Source organism: Melospiza georgiana, unplaced genomic scaffold (assembly GCF_028018845.1).
Source record: "Melospiza georgiana isolate bMelGeo1 unplaced genomic scaffold, bMelGeo1.pri scaffold_29, whole genome shotgun sequence".
Lineage (NCBI taxonomy): Eukaryota > Metazoa > Chordata > Aves > Passeriformes > Passerellidae > Melospiza > Melospiza georgiana.
In genome coordinates this window covers 9,450,447-9,468,693 of record NW_026652215.1, presented here as the reverse complement: position 1 = coordinate 9,468,693, position 18,247 = coordinate 9,450,447, and the positions used below count along the sequence as shown (strand labels likewise).

General features: G+C 49.3%; 1 protein-coding gene across 1 annotated transcript in view; it reads right to left on the bottom strand.

Moving 5' to 3' along the window:
* The window catches only part of LOC131096425 (uncharacterized), a 1,435,131-nt gene that overhangs the window by 325,367 nt on the left and 1,091,517 nt on the right, over positions 1–18,247 (bottom strand). Inside the window, 2 exon segments of the mRNA XM_058044763.1 lie at positions 10,822–11,356; positions 13,938–14,812. Of these exon segments, the coding sequence (XP_057900746.1) occupies positions 10,822–11,356; positions 13,938–14,812 (1,410 nt within the window).

The following is an 18,247-nucleotide window of genomic DNA, read 5'->3' as shown; positions in this document are numbered from 1 at the left end:
GAGAAATGGTGGCTATGAACTGCAGGGCAGGCAGAGTGTCGACGGAAGGGAACCAGGACATCAGTTTGATCATCACAGGCTCAATTTTATTGATCAGTATGGCGGGTTAAATACAGTTAATAATGAGCTTCATACATATTGCAAAAGTTGAGCTCAGGATTGGTCAGCTTACATATCAGCACCTACGCCTACTTCTACATTCCTATGGTTCTACTTTTGATACTTTCTACATATTTTTAGGATGTATTCAGGACTAATCTCTACTCCCTATCCTCATGTCACTGCTGACCTTACCTTTCAGCTTGCTGACTGCTGACTTTTCTCCTTCAGCTTAACCAGTGGCATTATATAAGTGTGGCCTTTCTCAGCTAACCAATTATTAATAATGCTCTCCACATTTCCCCCGTTTTCTTCTTGTGCAAGGAGATTAGTTTGCCATGTTTTTGCTATTGTACGGCTGACCATGTTTTGGATACAGTTAAAGATACAAGGCAAAATAAGCAAAAACAGTAAAATTACACCCAGCAATCCTATAGCACAGATCACAAGGTTCCTCAGCCACGGTCCGAGTCCCAGGCCTTTAAGCCATTCGTCAATTCCTAAACCGTCTTCTTCCTTAAGTTTGTGAAGTCCCTGTTGTAATTCTTTTATCTTAGTGTGAATGGACACTGAATGATCAGACAGATTCATGCAACACATTCCCTCGAACTCTTCACATCCATGTCCTTGTGCTAAGAGCAAAAAATCTACAGCAGCTCTATTTTGCAAATCAGCATGGTTAACACTTTGCACATCTGCAGTTAACATGTCTAGAATTTGTGATGTCTTGTTCAGCTCATCCCTTGCCCAGCATCCTAATTGTTTTGCTAAATTCATGGCTTTATTGGCAGATCCTCCTGGTAAGATAGTTGAAACCACCACCTGTTTGAATGTGCCCCAAAACCGTGGATCTCCTATCTTGCTGCAGTCTAAGTCATGTATGCTACGTTTTCTCCTGTTTGAATTTTGACTCAGCTGCATTAGCAAGGACACATTAGGATGAAACAGTGACAATTTTCCCAAAAAACAGGGTCCACCCTGTGGTTTAGCTGGTATACCATTCCATGCCCTGTCTCCACAAATCAAAAATATTCCTGTGGGTAACTTCATTGGTGCTGTGATATTTGTGCCATTACATTGACTGTAATGCTGTGGAGAGAATTCACTCACATTCAGGGATGAATCTAGGGTGGCCCATGTTTCTTTAGGTTGGTTTAAATTCTGAGCACCCAAAAGTTTGAAGCTAAACCATCTGCCAGCTGTAGTGTTAGATATGCTGGCATTTGTACTTCCAAAAAGATCCAATTTTTCAGGAGGAGAATGCAAAGAGGTGTTAAGTGATTGGATTAGTAAGCATTGACGATAGCCATCACTGACCTGCGGTATACCCTTGTTGCACCTGCAATGTGATGTTTGACATGTTAGACATACATAAGGTTTGATTGTTTATCAAACTGCAAAATTCTCCAGGAGACCACACCGGAAGTCCCACTAGGCATGTTCGAAATGGGTTAGTGACTCCTCCAAGACTAAGACAAAGTGATGATTGGTTAGTTTGATTAGCAAGTGTTACCCATAAATTTTCCCTTGGTTGACTAAAGTGTGTTACTCCTACTGCTTCACTTGCTACAGCATTGAGCAGTATAACAAAAACAAACCTCATTTTTCTTTCTGCTTGCTTTGCTTCTCCTTTTCTTCCTTCTGCTTATGTTGTTTTTCCTTTCTTCGCTGTCTTTTCCCTGGTTTGCTAGATTGTCTATTGTAAGGCTGAGTCAATTCTTGAATATACTGATCTAATTCTAAATCAGCATCCTTGCTCACAAGTATAGCACGAGGTAAGTTTGAAGGCAAATCAGCTTTGCAGCGAGCTGCTATGATGCGTGAGGCTTTAGTAATTTCAAATATTCTAAGGTTTTCCTGTAACTTCCACCTAAGATATGCTATAACCACTTGTTCTGCACTCTCAAAGAGCTGTAATCCTGTCCGTCCTGGCAGGCCAGTACTTTGTTCAAGAGCTCTAACCCAGATATGATTTCGAATCCACTTTCCAAAACAAGATGTACACCATAAATATCCCAATGACTTCTGTGAATACCAATAAACCTGATTACAATCTGCACAATGCAAAGCTACCCATGCATAGCATTTATCTTTATCCTTTTTGCAAACATAACAAGGAAGCGAATGTAAGTAAGGACCAGTATAAAATTCTGTATCTTCAACTCAAAGCAACCAATTCAATGGTGGTGATCGCAAAGCCTCTTCAGCCTTTTTACTATATGAGGCTAACAGCTCAAGGTCCTTCTTTAACACAAGGTGTATCTTATTTCGTAATCGTAGTTCTTGTTCGTTATCCTCCTCAACAACTATATCCTCCCGAGGGTCCCACAACAGTAAAATTGTTCTAATCATAGAAAATTAATTAGCAATCACTGATACCCCTATTCAAATGAGTTCCCTTTTTTGCCTTCTTTTTCTTATCTGTCTTCAATCTTGCTGCTCCTAATTTCACTGGTCCTGCCACTTTCAAACTTAATTTTTTCAACTTATCAATGCAGCAATCTAATGCTCTATCAGGATCCCCTTGGAAGGGTCCTACAACTGAATGCTGTGTTAAAGGCACTAATTTCCTACACCTTATAGAAACTATACGTGATTTACTTTGAACCTTAATTCTATTTACAATACATTGTATTTCCCATCGATAATAAGCAAGAACCTTCTGTTCAGGAGACTCATAAAGATTTAAAGCTATATATGCGTTTTGCCCCGTTTGTCTCCTTAATTCATCTTGCCAGCGTTTTCCCCACGTATGCTCGTGTTCACAAGTATGACACCACAAATCCCGTAATAATGATTGTTCTATCCAAAAAGTTCTTTTACAACCCCCACAACGTAGAGCTATCCAGGCAGCACAATGTGGATTGTGACAGTCAAGGCAATGTAGTTTCGCTGGATCTGTTAAGTGAAAAGTTGATAATGAGTCAATGAAACCAATCAACTCCTGGGCTGTCCGGTAGTGACGTGTCAGTGCTCTGTCCACCGCTTCCGAGTACCCCTTCAATTGTAACAGTAGTGGTTGTAGGACTAGAAGCAGTTTCTTCCCCAGTCACTCCCTGTCCTCCTCTGTAAGGCGATCCACCAGAGGCTGCATCAAAAACAGGTTTAGTCCACTTAGCAGGCACCCACAAAGGCCCTGTAGGTGAGGAAACACAAAGATACCCCCGACCCCAATATAATACTTTTGCAGGTTTTTCCCATAATCCTGTACTCGGGTTCTTATACTTAACCCAGACCTCTGTTTCCTTAGTATTTTCCTGACCTGACCTTGGATGATGTTTCATTGCAGGGGGGGTATCATCTTCCCCAAAAATGCATAAATGATTAATCACATACAAAACCTTAGCCAAACATGCTTGTGGATCTGTCAAATCTTGATGTTTTTCAATATACTGCTTAAGGGTACCGTTTGCTCTTTCCCGTAAAGCTTTCCTTAACTGTATCAGTAACTCATACAATCGTTTATTATTCACTTCCTTAATTGCTGCTTCCTTTATTCGTTTGACTACTCCTTCAACATACATAGAGTCTGTGACCACATTTAAAGGCTCCTGTAAGTTGGACACCGCCCATACTACTGCTAACAATTCCAAAGTTTGTAAGCTATCTGCAGGGTCTGCTGTGAGGAGTTGATGCTTCCATTGTCCTTTTTCTTGCCAGGTAACAGCAGCACGCCTTGATTTCTTTCCTGCATCTGTAAAAACTGTAATAGCTCCTTCTATGGGGTTTTCTTCTCTTAAAGGTCGATTGATCCAGTTCCATTCTGTCATCCATTGCAAAACTCTAGGCACTAATTTACTAGTCTCTACTTTAGCAGGTGACATCAATAGTGCTTCTTGTAAATTCTTTGAATTTATCAAGTACCAGTCCAAGGTTTCTTTTTCCATAGGTAATCTAATAGTAGCAGGTTCTCTACCATCCACTTCAAGAATTCTGAGACGCCCCTTTTTGATTAATGCAGCCAATTGTTCAATTTTTGAAGATATTGTTTTCTTATGCTGTAGTGGTGGTGATAACCATTCCAACACCCGTATCTCCCCCGTTTTCTTTTGCAACTGAGAGAGAGCACCAAGCAAGTGGCAAGGGCTATTCCAAATAGTAAGGTCAATGGGGTGGTCGAGTTGTCGACAAGTCACATACCCTTGCTGTACACAGTTACTAATTTGCTGCAAGGCAAGATGATGCTCCTTTGTCAGGTGTACAGGAGTAGTAGGGTCCACACCTTTTAACAAAGGCCGTAGGGCTTCTAATAAGTGATTTGGTATTCCCACAATAGGCTTCAGCCACTGTAAGTCTCCCAGCAACTTCTGTGCATCATGTAGAGTTTTAATGTCCAATTGTAATTTCAATTTTTGTGGTATCACTATTTGATCCGTCAAAGTCCATCCCAAATATTTCCAGGGCTTTGTAGTCTGAATTTTCTCTGCAGCAATAACAAGTGAATATGCAGCAAGAGTATTTTTAATGGTGTTAATCTGTAAAGAGGAGAATGGCTGTTGCTGTGCAAACAAAATATCGTCCATGTAATGATATATTATAGTTGCTGGCCATTTACGACGTAGTGGCTGTAATGCTGCATCAACATAAAGCTGACATAAAGTGGGAGAGTTGCGCATGCCCTGCGGAAGAGATGTCCATTCAAATCTTTTATCTGGTTCCCCACGATTTATTGCTGGTAAAGTAAAAGCAAATCTCTTCATGTCATCAGGATGCAGGCCAATAGTGAAAAAACAATCCTTTAGGTCAATAATTAAAAGTGGACAGTGTTCTGGAATCATAGCTGGATTTGGAAGACCAGGCTGTAAGGCCCCCATAGGTTCCATTTGGTCATTTACAGCCCTCAAATCATGTATCAAACGATATTTCCCTGATTTCTTTTTGATTACAAAAATAGGTGTATTCCAAGGGCTTGTGGACAGTCGTAGGTGCCCTTTTGTATATTGTTCCTGTACCAATTCATGGGCATGCATAAGACTCTCCCCTTTTAATGGCCATTGCTTAACCATCACCGGTGTATCCGTTTTCCAGGTGAGTGGAATGGGGAAAGTCCAAGCAATGGCAATTACCCCAAAGGGTGCTGATTAGTTAACACCACTCCCAATTGTGTTAAAATGTCCCTTCCAATTAAGCAGGAAACTGTAGGAGGCAGTTGAACAATTGAAAACACAGCAGATATTTGTTGATTCTCAATGCACACAGACAAAGACGGCGACCTGCTTGCCAATGTAAATCCTCCTACTCCTGTGAGCATGTTTGATGAAGGAAATAGGGGCCAATGTTGTGGCCATGCTTCTGGAGAAATGATGCTAGTATCTGCTCCTGTATCCAATAATCCATAAAGGGTTATGCTTTGATGCCCATAGGTAATTTCAACCTTTTGTTTTGGTCTATTTTGTAAATCCACAGTTAAAAGTGTAACACCAGTAGAGCCAAAACCTTTTTCATCCCGTGCTTGTCCAGTAAATGGTTGTATTCCTGATGTCATTTGTGACAGTGGTACCAATTGTGCAATGCGTTGTCCTTTTGTAATTTTAATCGGAGGATAAAGGGTGTAAGCCATAATTTGTATTTCTCCTGTAAAGTCCGCATCGATAACACCAGGCAAAACAAATAATCCCAACATAGTTATAGAGGAACGTCCCAGCAATAATGCTCCACATGTTTGTCCATTTAGTATAAGAGGACCCTTTATTCCAGTGGGTATCCTCTCAGGCTGGTTCGTCATTAGTGTGACGTCTACTGCTGCTGATAAGTCCCAGCCGAGGCTCCCGGTTGTTGCGGGTTGCAGACAGGAGGTAGCAGCGATGTCACGGCAGCTGCTGGTGTCTCCGATGTCACGGCAGTAACTTGTGTCTGTCCCTCGTTGCCGCATCGGTAACACTTGATGAATGGTCTCGAGCCTCTTTACGTGACTGCCAGTGAGCCATTTCGGAGAGAAGCAAGAGCAGCTAACACCTGATTTTGAGTAGACTATGCTTTTGCAATCCTAATCCTAATTCCTTTAAGGCTTCTGCTATAAATGCCTGTGAAGCTGTTGGCATTAATGCCATTCGCTCTAATGCTTCCTCAATATTCTAATTTGCCCCTAAAGTAGCTAACACTCTTTGGGTTGCTGGATTGCTATTTTGCAAAGCACACCTGCTTCAACAGCGCCCTGCAACACCAGCCCGATCTATAGCTGTAGCTGTTCTATCGATAAAATTTCCAAATGATTCTTCCCTCCTTGCTTAATACCCATATAAGCCGGTAACCCTCCTGGCTCTTTAACCATGTCTATTGCAGCACGCACTAACCACATAGACTCTCTAAGTTTATCTGCTCCCGATATCATCTGTGCCTCTGTACGTAAAAATGCCTCTAAGCCCATCAGCTCCTTTACTGTTACTCCATGTAATGGGTCATGTGCATTAAACAATAACTGCTGATGCTGAGTAAATATCAACCGAACTATTCCTCTTAAATCATTAGGACATAAAACCTGAGTATTAAAAAGATAATCTAACATTTGCTTAACAGGTTCACTTTTTACTCCAAACTGACTAACGGTAGAACGTAGCTGAGTTAACAGCTTCCAATCTAAGGGAGTATATTCTGCTATATTATGCGTAAGGTTCCCCTGTGCATCATACTGTGGTGTGTATGTAACTGGACATGCAAGACTAGAAGCTATTTCCACCGCCTCACCATCCCCCATTTGCATTACTTCTTTCGCCAAAGCAGCCCAAGCTTCCCTCCTCTGTTTAGCCATCTCCCCCCATGGATCACAGTGCGCCCCTGGGATGGGATCTGGCTCTTTAAGGGTGCTATGCTGCTGGCGCTTCGGTGCAGACACCGAGGTTTCATGTGGGGGGGGCAGTGAGGCAGAGGCTGGCTCGCGCAGGGGAAGCGGGAGCCCCCCCTCCCCCGCTGGAGCTGACAGTGAAACCGGAGCCGACTCAAGCGGAGCCGGCCTGCGGGGGGCAATCCGCCCCCCCGCTGGAGCCGGCTCTGGCGGGGAAATGGACCCTTCCCCCACCGAAGCTGTAACCGGAGCCGGCTCATTGAGGGGAAGCGGCGGAGGCAAGGCTGGCGGCGGAGGCGAAGCTGGCTTGCTCCCACCCCCACCATCCGACCCGCCTGAAGCTGGTGGCGGAGGCAAAGCTGGCTTGCTCCTACCCCCACCATCCGACTCACCCTCCCCCTCTGACAGGAAAGGTGCAGACGGTTCCACTGCGCCTATAGAGAAATCCTCCACACCACTTTGCTGGGGACTCTTAGGCATAAGTACCTTAGTTACAGAAGGTGCCAGGGGATCATCTTCACGACCATACCCTATATTCCTCTTATGAGCTTCTGTTGCCCTTTCTGCTGCCTTTCTCTCAGAGACATGCTGAAGTAACGTGTTATACACCACCCGCCATAACTTCCCGAATTTCTTTGCTGACTTATCATCGTCTAACACTGTATCCCACAATATTTCTCCAAACTTCTTCCACTCTGATAACTCATGAACTGTATGAGGATTAGAAAAGATACCCTTAGCATGGCCATAAGCTAATAACCCTGGTAACTCCTTTTTTAAATCTATCCCTTTTATCCCACGCCGCTCTAAATAGGCGGTAAATAAATCATATGCCGCTTGCCTATCCATACCTATTAATCAGCGCGCGCTGTTGCAGCTCTCCAGGCTCCGGCGACACGTATTGGCTTAAGTCACCGTTGTGAACCTTAAGGGTGCTTCAAATTCCGTCACCGTCCCAGCTGCAAGGACCCAAACCCAACTTCCTCGACCGTGGCGTAATCCCTTTTTCTTTTAATCCGAGAAAAAGGGCAGAGATTCGGTTATGCCCACATTCTCCACCATTTGTCGGCGGAAGGGAACCAGGACATCAATTTGATCATCACAGGCTCGATTTTATTGATCAGTACGGCGGGTTAAATACAGTTAATAATGAGCTTCATACATATTGCAAAAGTTGAGCTCAGGATTGGTCAGCTTACATATCAGCACTTATGCCTACTTCTACATTCCTATGGTTCTACTTTTGATACTTTCTACATATTCTTAGGATATATTCAGGACTAATCTCAACTCCCTATCCTCATGTTGCAGCAAGGTCGCTGCTGACTCTTCCTTTCAGCTTGCTGACTGCTGACTTTTCTCCTTCAGCTTAACCAGTGGCATTATATCAGTGTGGCCTTTCTCAGCTAACCAATTATTAATAATACTCTCCACATTGTTTGGTAACTGTCAATGGATTTTTGATAATTATTGATGATTTTTCTTCAGCAATTTGTTGTTTCAGGATTCTGCAAGCCTGTTTCAGGACCAAAAGGGACTTTCAGAAATGTCAAAGAGGAACATCTTCAGTCGATGGACTTTCTCCTGTAACTCAGCTGTTTGGAGTTGAAGCAATGAATTTCTTTGCATTGTTTAAGCATTTTCTTATGTTGTAAGATTGTTTTAGTGATATGATAGAATTTTATGTTCTACAAGTGAAGAATTTCCCTGATCATTCCACATCAGCACTTGACTGAGGTTTTTCATTGGCAACAGATAATCCGTCAAGTGTTTGTTCTTTCTTCTGCGTGGGTATAGCAGACAAAATGACAAACACTTTTCTTTTTAATTTAACTAAAATAAAAAGGGTGATATGTCACAGACATCTTTTATGAAAAATTCTTTCCTTAGGATTTTTCCTCCTGAGAAGCTGAGAGGCCTCAGGAACAAAATGTAAACAATGGTTATCTGCTGGTGTGGAATGCAACAGGTGGATCTTTGATTGGCCCATGTTGGTTGTTTCTAATTAATGGCCAATCACAGTGAGCTGGCTTGGATAGAGAGTTTGAGCCACAAGCCTTGGTTATCATTCTTTGCTATTCTATTCTTAGCTAACCTTCTGATGAAATCCTTTCTTTTATTCTTTCAGTATAGTTTTAATATAATAAATATAATTAAATAATAAATCAAGCCTTCTGAAACATGGAGTCAGATCCTCGTCTATTCCCTCATGCTAAGACCCCTGTGAACACGGCCACGGTGACAGGCTGCCAGGGAGACAGCGTGACCGGAGCTCCACCACCCCTACATCCCGGGCACAGGCGAATCGGGGGCATTTCCATGGCACCCCTGCCACACTTCCCCTTTCCCCTGCCGAACTCCCTTTGTCACTCCCTCAGCGTGGGGGACTTGGTGGCACTGCAGGACCCCTCTCTGTGCCATCCCTGAGGTGGCACCTGTGCTTTTTGTCACCACCACCCGCCAATTTGTCACCAGTGCCCCAAAACAGGGGGTGGCCCACATCCTATGGTGGGGGAGAAGGGACAGCAACATTTTTGGTGTCTCCCTAACCACTTCCATCCCCCCAAGGATGCTCTGTGACTCTGCACTGCTGCCCCCCCGCCGCCCCTACCTCCTCCTCCTCCTTCACCTGTGCCCCAGGAGGTGATGCCGCTGCTCCCACTGGGGACGTGCCAGTGACACCGAGGGGACACCGTGGGTCACCCCCCAAAGGGGCTGCAGGGTCACAGTGGCTCCTGGAGTGACAGCTGGTGGCTCCTGCAGTGACAGCTGGAGGTCCCACCATGCTGTGGTGACAATTTGGGGGGTGGGTGCTCTTTTTGGGGTTCTCCAGGGTCGGTCCCAAAATCCCCTCCCATCACCACAAAGTCACCTCCCCAGGCCTCGCCTCAGTTTTCCTCTCGCTCTGCAGGGACCATGTGGAGCTGATGTGATAACATTGGGTTTATTTGGGGGGATTTTGGGTTGGGGGCTACTGGGATGGACTGGTGGGACAGTGGGATGGGCCAGGCTGTGGGCAGGCTGGTGGTCATCTGGGCTGGGGGCAGGCCAGGCTGTGGGGCTGCAGGGCCAGGGGCTGTCCAGATCAGAATCCAGCTGGGATCCATGGCTCGGATGTCCATCTGGACCAGTGTCCATCCAGAGTGGGATCCATGGACTGGTGTCCATCTGGACCAGGGTCCAACCTCTCCTGCCCCCATCCATCCCATACTCTCCAGCCATGGCCACTTCTCACTGCAGAGTGGACAAGACCCTCGGTCAGTGCCAAGATGACCCCAAACCCTGTCCCAGCAACCCTGCCATGCCACCCACCATGAGCCCCAGTGCCACTGGTGTTCCCTGGAAGCCAGGCCAGCTCCGGAATTCCTGGCAAAGGAGATCCAGAGTCCTGGGCTGGGGACTCAAGGGCATCCAGGATAGCGAGCACTGAGTCCATGTGGCATGGGGGGACAATTAGGAACACAGCTGGGGACATGCCTGGGTGGACAGGGGTGGGGGGTGAAGGGGGTTTAGGGGTGGGGAGAGGGTTGGAGGGCGGGATGCACCCAAAACTTCACCAAGTCAAAGGGGAGGATGTTCAAAACTAGAGGGGGGAAGGATGGAAAATAGGGAAAGGAGCCAAAAAGGGGGAAAAGAACCCCAAATAGGGGAAGAGTGACCCAAAATGAGGGGAGGACCCAAATGACAGAGAAAGGATCCAAAGTAGGGAGGAAAAGACACAAAATAGGGAGAAGGGACGCAAAAGACGGGAAAAGGATCCAATCTGGGGGAAACGTCTCAAAGGGGGAGGAAAGGACCCAAAATCAGAGGACAAAGAGTGTCACGGGAACAAAGCTCTTCCTGCACTTGGGGCACTCCCAGGGCTGCCCTTAGTGGTGGCTCTGTTGGTGTCTGGTCAAGATAGAGCTCTGAGAGAAGCTCTTCCTACACTCAGAACACTCGTAGGGCCTCTCCCCGGTGTGGATGTACCAGTGGCTGATGAGAGCAGCGTTCTGCTTGAAGCCCTTCCCGCAGTCAGGGCAGTTGAAGGGCCTCTCATCTGTGTGAAGCTGCTGGTGCAGGAGGAGAAAGGAGCTGGTCTGAAACCTCTTCTTGCATTTAACACATTCATAGGGCCTCTCTCCAGTGTGGATCCTCTGGTGGCCAATCAGGTGGGACTTTGACATGAAGCTCTTCTCACACTGCCCACATTTGTAGGGCTCTTCCAGACCTGTGTGGACTTCCATGTGGTGGGTCAGGTGGCTTCTCCTCTGGTAGCTATTCCCACATTCCCCACACTGAAAAGGCCATTCCCCAGTGTGGTTTCTTTGGTGGATGGTCAGTTCAGATGTCGTCCTGAAGCTCTTCCCACACTCTGCATACTCATAGCTTTGTTCCTCCATGTGGGTCGTCAGGTGGGCAGTCAGGGTGGAGTTCTGGATCAAGCTCTTTCCAAACTCAGGACACTCGTAGGGCCTCTCCCCGCTGTGGACACGCAGGTAGTGATGAGGCCGGAGTTGTACCTGAAGCCTTTTGCACAATGGTGGCAGCAGAAGAGCCTCTCGCCTTTGTGACTCTGCTGATGCCTGATGAGACAGGAACTCATCTGAAACCTCTTCCTGCATTTATCACACTTGTCAGGATGTTCTTCTGTGTGGATTCTTATGTGGCGGATCAGGGAGGATCTCAGGGAGAAGGTCTTTCCACATTCTGAGGACTTGCAGGACTCCTCCCCATCCTGGAGCTGCTCATGGATCCCCAGCTCTGAGCTGCAGCTCCATCCCTGGCCCAGGGTGGGCCTTTCCCCCTCAGATCCCCATGATCGGCGTTTGCAGCCCCTCCTCGTAAGGGATCTCTGGGGCTTTTCTTTTCCCTTTGATTCCTGTGCTGTGGAGCGGCACAAAACAGCCTCTTCTACAAGGTTCTGCTGTGGGGATTTGACCTCCCTGGTCTCTGGCCTAAGCTTCTTGTCTGGGGAAGGAAGGACAAGGAGAAGATGGGATTTGCCTCTGTGCCACAGGGAAGGACAAGGAGATCCTCCCAGTGCGTCCCCAGCAGGACGGCTTTGGCACCAGGGTTGTCCTGCAGCCGGGGGCCGTGCTGGGGTGAGAGATGGAGCAGGAGAGAGGGGGAAAGGGGCACTGACTTCCCCCTCACCTGCCTGGGGCTCCTGGGCCATCTTCTTCCTCACGGCGTCCTCCTTCTTCATCGGGCCAAGGTTTGGAAAAAGAAAATCCTGGTTTGGGGGAAAACAAGGGCTGAACGTGTTGGGTTTGATAGTCCTGTTGCCCAAGTGCAGCTGGAGAAGTCAATGCCCCTTTCAGCCTCGAGGGGCCTGGAGCCCGCTCATCCCCAGCCTCCCCCACCCCTCCAGGCAGCCAGTTTGTCTCCCAGCTCCGCGATCGCCCCTCTGCGCTCTTCCTGACTCCAGGGCTCCCGAGCTCCCGTTTGCTCTCCTGGGCATCCCCCAGCCCGAGATCACCCCTGTGCCCATCGGTACCAGGCAAACGTGAGTCTGTTCCCTCCAAGGGAAATTAACGGTTCAGGTTTGAGGTCCTGCAAGAGTCAAAGATCCCCTGCCCCATGAAAAAACCCTCCCAGAGACCCCCCAATGGATCTGGTGCAAGCTCCCCCTCCCCACTCACCTGCGGCTTCTGGAGGGGGCAATGCAGCAGGAGTCAGGGGAGCTTCAGCCTGAGCGGCAGGGGAAGGCGGCGGGGAAACCAACGTGGTTGTGCTGCTCCTCTTCCTTCTGCTCCTCCACTTACTCCTCGTCTGTTCCTCCTCTTCCTTCCACTTTCCTTTCACTCCTAGACCGGCCCAGGCAATGCTGACACCCAAAAGCAGCCACGCTCTGCCCTGGGCGGGTTCCGAAACAGCATGGCAGTAAAACTGGGGAGTGAAACTGGGAGCATTGGGAAAGATCATGAGAGCAGCGGAAAGGAATTGGGAGCGCTTTCCCTGCCAGTCCCGCTTTTACTGGGAGAACTGAGAGGGAACTGGGAGCAAACAGCACTCGGAGGCGGCTGCAGCCGGCAGCTAGTAGGGCCACGATAGAAGGCCTGGTTATGAGAATAAGAGAGCGATCGCGCGCTGGGATTGGTGGGCGGGAGCAGCGCGGGGTTTGCTCGGTTATGTGAGGGCCGGGAGGGGCCGGAGCAATGACGGCGGCATCCGGTGAGAGGGGACAGGGAGCGGGAATGGGAACCGGGAGCGGGAATGGGGACGGCAATGAGGACAGGGAGTGGGTATGGGGACAGGGAAGAGGCATGGGAATGGGGACATGATCGGAAATGGCACGCGGAACTGGAATGGCACAGAGAATGGGGACAGGGACCGGGAATTGGAATATGGGTATGGGACGGGGAATATTGAAATGGAAATATGGGAACAGGAGCGGGACCGTGAATAACAGAAGGGGAACAGAGACTTGGAATATGGGAGACAGATAGGGAATGAGACTGGAATGAGATTCAGGCTGGGATGGCAGCGGAACGGTACCAGGGTGACATGGGAATGGGTGGGTGAGAGGGGGTGACAGCAGGGAGAGGGGGATCCTGAACAGGGACACTGGCAACCAGGACAGAGGGACATGGAGACAGTTCCAGGGCAGGGGGGCCTTGATCAGCCACGCCATAACTTTCACCAGGGTCCCCAAGCACTTTTGCAGCTACTGGGCCTGTTCTGCCCAAAGCCCTGAGCAACCCCCAAGTCCCTCCCAGGAACGCCCACCTCCCTCAAACCCAACATGCCCCCCGTCCCCTGGCAGATCCCCCCATGTCCCCATCAATGGCTTATTCCAATGTCTTTTTTTTTACCCTAGTTTTGTGTGTTTTGAAGGGACCAACAGAAATGAAAGGAAAATCCAGGCCACGGGGTGCAAGGAAGATGTGAAGCAGCTGGACAGGTGGTTTCTAAAATGGATAACCAGCAACAGGAATGGCCTGGGCTCTGCTTACCGGGGTTTCCAGGGGATTACCCAGGGTGGATGCCTCTGTGGTGGCTGGAGCTGGAGCAGCGCAGGAAGGTCTTCCTGCACTTGGGGCACTCGCTGGGCTGCCCTTAGTGCTGGCTCTGTTGGTGTCTGCTCAAGTTAGAGCTCTGAGAGAAGCTCTTCCCACACTCAGGACACTCATAGGGCCTCTCCCCACTGTGGATGCGCCGGTGGGTCACGAGGGTGGAGTTGTCCCTGAAGCCCTTCCCGCAGTCAGGGCAGCGAAAGGGCCGCTCCTCCGTGTGAATCCTCTGGTGCCTGACAAGATGAGAGCTGGTCTGAAACCTCTTCCTGCATTTATCACACTCATAGGGCTTCTCCCCAGTGTGGCTCCTCAGGTGGTAGATCAGGTGGGAGCGCTGGCAGAAGCTCTTCCCACACTCCCCACACTCGTAAGACCTCTCGCCAGTGTGGATCCTCTTGTGGACAATCAGGTTCGACTTGTGGGTGAATCTCTTCCCACACTCGGGACACTCATAGGGCCTCTCCCGGGTGTGCATGTGCTGGTGGCTGACAAGGGAGGAGTTGTACTTGAAGCCTTTCCCGCAGTCGGGGCAGAGGAAGGGCCTCTCCTCTGTGTGAGTGCGCTGGTGCCTGAGGAGATCAGAGCTGGTCTGAAACCTCTTTCGGCATTTATCACACTCGTAGGGTTTCTCCCCGGTGTGCCTCCTCATGTGGACAGTCAGGTGGGAGATCCGGCTGAAACTCTTCCCACACTCCTCACACTTGTAACACCTCTCCTCGGTGTGCCTCCTCAGGTGGACAATCAGGCAGGAGATCCAGCTGAAGCTCTTCCCACACTCCTCACATATATAGGGCCTCTCCCCCGTGTGGATTTTCATGTGGCAGATCAGGTTGGATTTCTGGCTGAAGCTCTTCCCACACTCCTCACATATATAGGGCCTCTCCCCCGTGTGGATTTTCATGTGGCAGATCAGGTTGGATTTCTGGCTGAAGCTCTTCCCACATTTCAAGCACTTCTGGGGCTTCTCCTTACCCTGAAGCTGCTCGTGGACCACGAGCTCTGAGCTCCAGGCGCCTCCCCGGTCCAGGGTGGGCCTTTCCCCCTCAGATGCCTGAGATCTGCGTTTGCAGCCCCTCCTCGTGCAGGATCTCTGGGGTTTTTCCTCCCCGTTGGATTCCTGTGCTGTGGAGCTGCTCAAAACAGCCTCTTCCACAAGGTTCTGCTGTGGGGATTTGTCCGCCCTGGTCTCCATCCTCAGCTCCTGGTCTGGGGGAGGAAGGACAAGGAGAGGATGGGATTTGCCTCTGTGCCACAGGGAAGGACAAGGAGATCCCCCCAGTGCGTCCCCAGCAGGACGGCTTTGGCAGCAGGGTTGTCCTGCAGCCGGGGGCCGTGCTGGGGCGGGAGATGGAGCAGAAGAGAGGGGGAAAGGGGCACTGAATTCCTCCTCACCTGCTTGGGGCTGCTGGGCCATCTTCCTCTTCCTCACGACCTCCTCCTCTTGCATCGGGCCAAGGTTTAGAAACAGGAAATCCTGGTTTGGGGGAAAACAAGGGCTGGGCGCGTTGGGTTTGATGGTCCCGCTGCCTGTCTTGGTGTCTGCTAAGGAAGGCAGAGCCTCCCTTAAAATTGAAAATGTAAACCCGTCCCTCCAAAGTACTATAATTTTGAAATTAAGGGGCTCTCACGGAAAGATATGGAAATAGGAATAACAGTTCTTTGCTAGGAAAAATAAAATGAAAAATGTAATAGTAGAAAGAAAACCACTGACAGAGTCAGAATCCAAGCTGACACCCTGTTAGTCAGGGTGTTTGTTGCACTCCAATTAAATGGTGGCTGCAGTCCTCCTGGAGGGACAGATGTGGTTCTGTTGAAGCAGTGGTTCCTGCAGAAGGGTGTAGTTTTCCTCCAAAGGTCCAGTGGTGGTGTAGATAGGTCTGGTCTTCCTCGGCGAATCCAGGGGAGAAGAAACGCTGCTCCTCTGGGAATCCAGTGGAGAAGAAATGCTGCTCCTCTGGGAATCCAGTGGGAAAAGCCTGACTGTGGTGTTCCAAATCTCTGATTATATCCAGGTTGGAATGCCTGGCTCCTCCCCATGGGTGGAACATCTACCAATGGGGTGAGGTAATTTTATCAGTCCTGCAGTGAGGCTCAATGGCCCATTAACAGAAGATATCTCCCTGGAGGGCTTGTGGAAGAGATAAAGAAAACTGCCCAATTAACAGAAGATAACTGCCCCACCTCTAACAGATGGCAATAGATGACATACCCCCACCCACATCTTGCATTTGCAACCTCAGACACTCTCCGTTGCTCTCAGTAGCCCAAAGTGTGATCCCAGTTGCTCCCTTTTAACAGCAGTATGATCCCAGTAACTTCCAATATGATCCAAGTCATCTACCACTAATCCCAGTATGGTCCTAGTATAATCCTAGCTGCTTCCAGTCCATCCCAGTATGGTCCAAGCTGCCTCCAGCTACATCAACACAATCAGTCTCAGTATGATGCCATTTGCAACCAGCGTGCTCCCAGTTGCTCACAGCATCTCCCACTCACTCTCAGAATGATCCCAGTCATTCCCAGTATATCACATTAGCCCCTAACATGGTCTCAATTGGCCCAGCAGGTTCCTACTCACTTCCAAAATGATCCCAGGATGATCCCAGTACAGCCCAGTCCCTCCCAGCGATGCCACTCCTGGCATTCCCCAGCCCTGTCTGTGTTCCCCCCTCCCAGATTGCCTGATAGGAGCCCCAGGGGCTGGAAGGCCTCAACCAACATCCCCAGCAAGCCCCAGTGTGGATGTGCAGCCCCCAGTTTTCCCAGTTTGCCTCTCCTTCTCCCAAACCAGGGTTCTCCTCCTCCTGCTCCTCCCGGCCCCAGCGGGTGGGAGCAGCTGAGAGCCCCACACTGCCCATCCCGACCTGTCCTGGCTCCATCCCCGTTCCTGCTACGGGCTGCGAGGGCTGCAGGACCGGGACAGGAGGAATGGGATGGTGGAGCAGGGAGGGAGAAGCAGCAGGACAAGGGCTGGAGGGAACAAGAAAGAGAAGGAGGAGGAGGAGAAGGTGTGGAGGAGGAAGAGGAGGAGGACGGGTGGGAGGAAGAGCTGGGTGAGAGGAGGAGGAGTGGGAAGTGGAAGCGGGGGGAACACACGCTCCAGCCCTCGCTTTCTCCGCAGCACTCCTGGTCCCTGGGGCATTTCCCCCCCATATCTCAGGTGATCACAGAGAGGGAGCTCAACCAAATATCCTGGGTGCTCCATAGGTGGGTATTTTTTTGGGAATGGGGAGATTTTTGGAGCTCAAAGGACTCCAAAGCTAAGCTGCAAATGCCCATTGGGGAGATTTTGGCGGTGTCCCGGCGGGTTGTTTCTTCGCGGGTGAGGACACGAGAGGGGAGAACACTGGGACACCGAAGTGTGTAGCCCAGAGAGAGGAGACCGCCAGGATTCAGCCCGGAGAGGGGAACACCCTTGCGAGGGGGAAACCCTGGAGCTCCCCACAGCCTGGAGCAGAGTCAGGGGAAACGGCAGCACTGAGACACCAAGAGCCCCGGCATTACTAAGAGGGAGCCCAAAGAGGGGGATTTGGGGAACCCCTGGGGGCTGCAGGGAACCCCCAGCAGCAGAGAGAAGGGGGAGCCTCAGAAGCCCAAGGTCAGAAGAGCAGAGAGGAGGGACACTGGGGATTCCCGTGGCAGCCTGGACAGGGTATGGACCCCTGGAGAGGAGAACGCTCAATAGATGCAGGACTCCAAGAAGTCCAAAGTGGAGAGACCAGAGAAGGGAAATTCATGGGGAGCTCTTTTTTGGAATAATCATGAGTCATTCAAGTCTTGGCAGGCTTAAGGATGGTATTTCTGAGGGTTTTTCCAACTAAACTTTTTTGGTCTGGAGATTTTTATGGACACAAAACATCTGGAGACTTCTAGAGATGGGTTGGGGCAGGAGGAATGCCCAACGAAATGCTCTCAGACCTTGTTTTTCTCTTGGAAATAGGATTTCTCATTTCCAAACCTTAGCCCAGTCTGTGAGCCCTGTCTCTGGGAACATCCACTGTTGATTAATTTTATCAGTCACTCAGTGAATCTCAATGGCCCATTAACAGAAGATATCTCCCTGAAGGGATGATGGGTTATGGAAGAGATAAAAATAAACCTGCCTCACCTGGTTTTATCAGCTTGGCATTAATAGAGAATATCTGCCCTGGTGTTAGGAGGGATGTGTCATGGAAGTGATAAAGAACACTGCTCCTCCTGGTTTCAACAGATGGTGATAAAATACATACTGCTGGTTACATCTTGCATTGCAACATAAGACAAGATGGACATGGACCAGGGGTTGATGCCAGGCACGGTGGACACTAGGAATGGGATGACATAGGGAACAGACCAGAGAGCGACACCAGGCAGCGGGGACAATGTATCG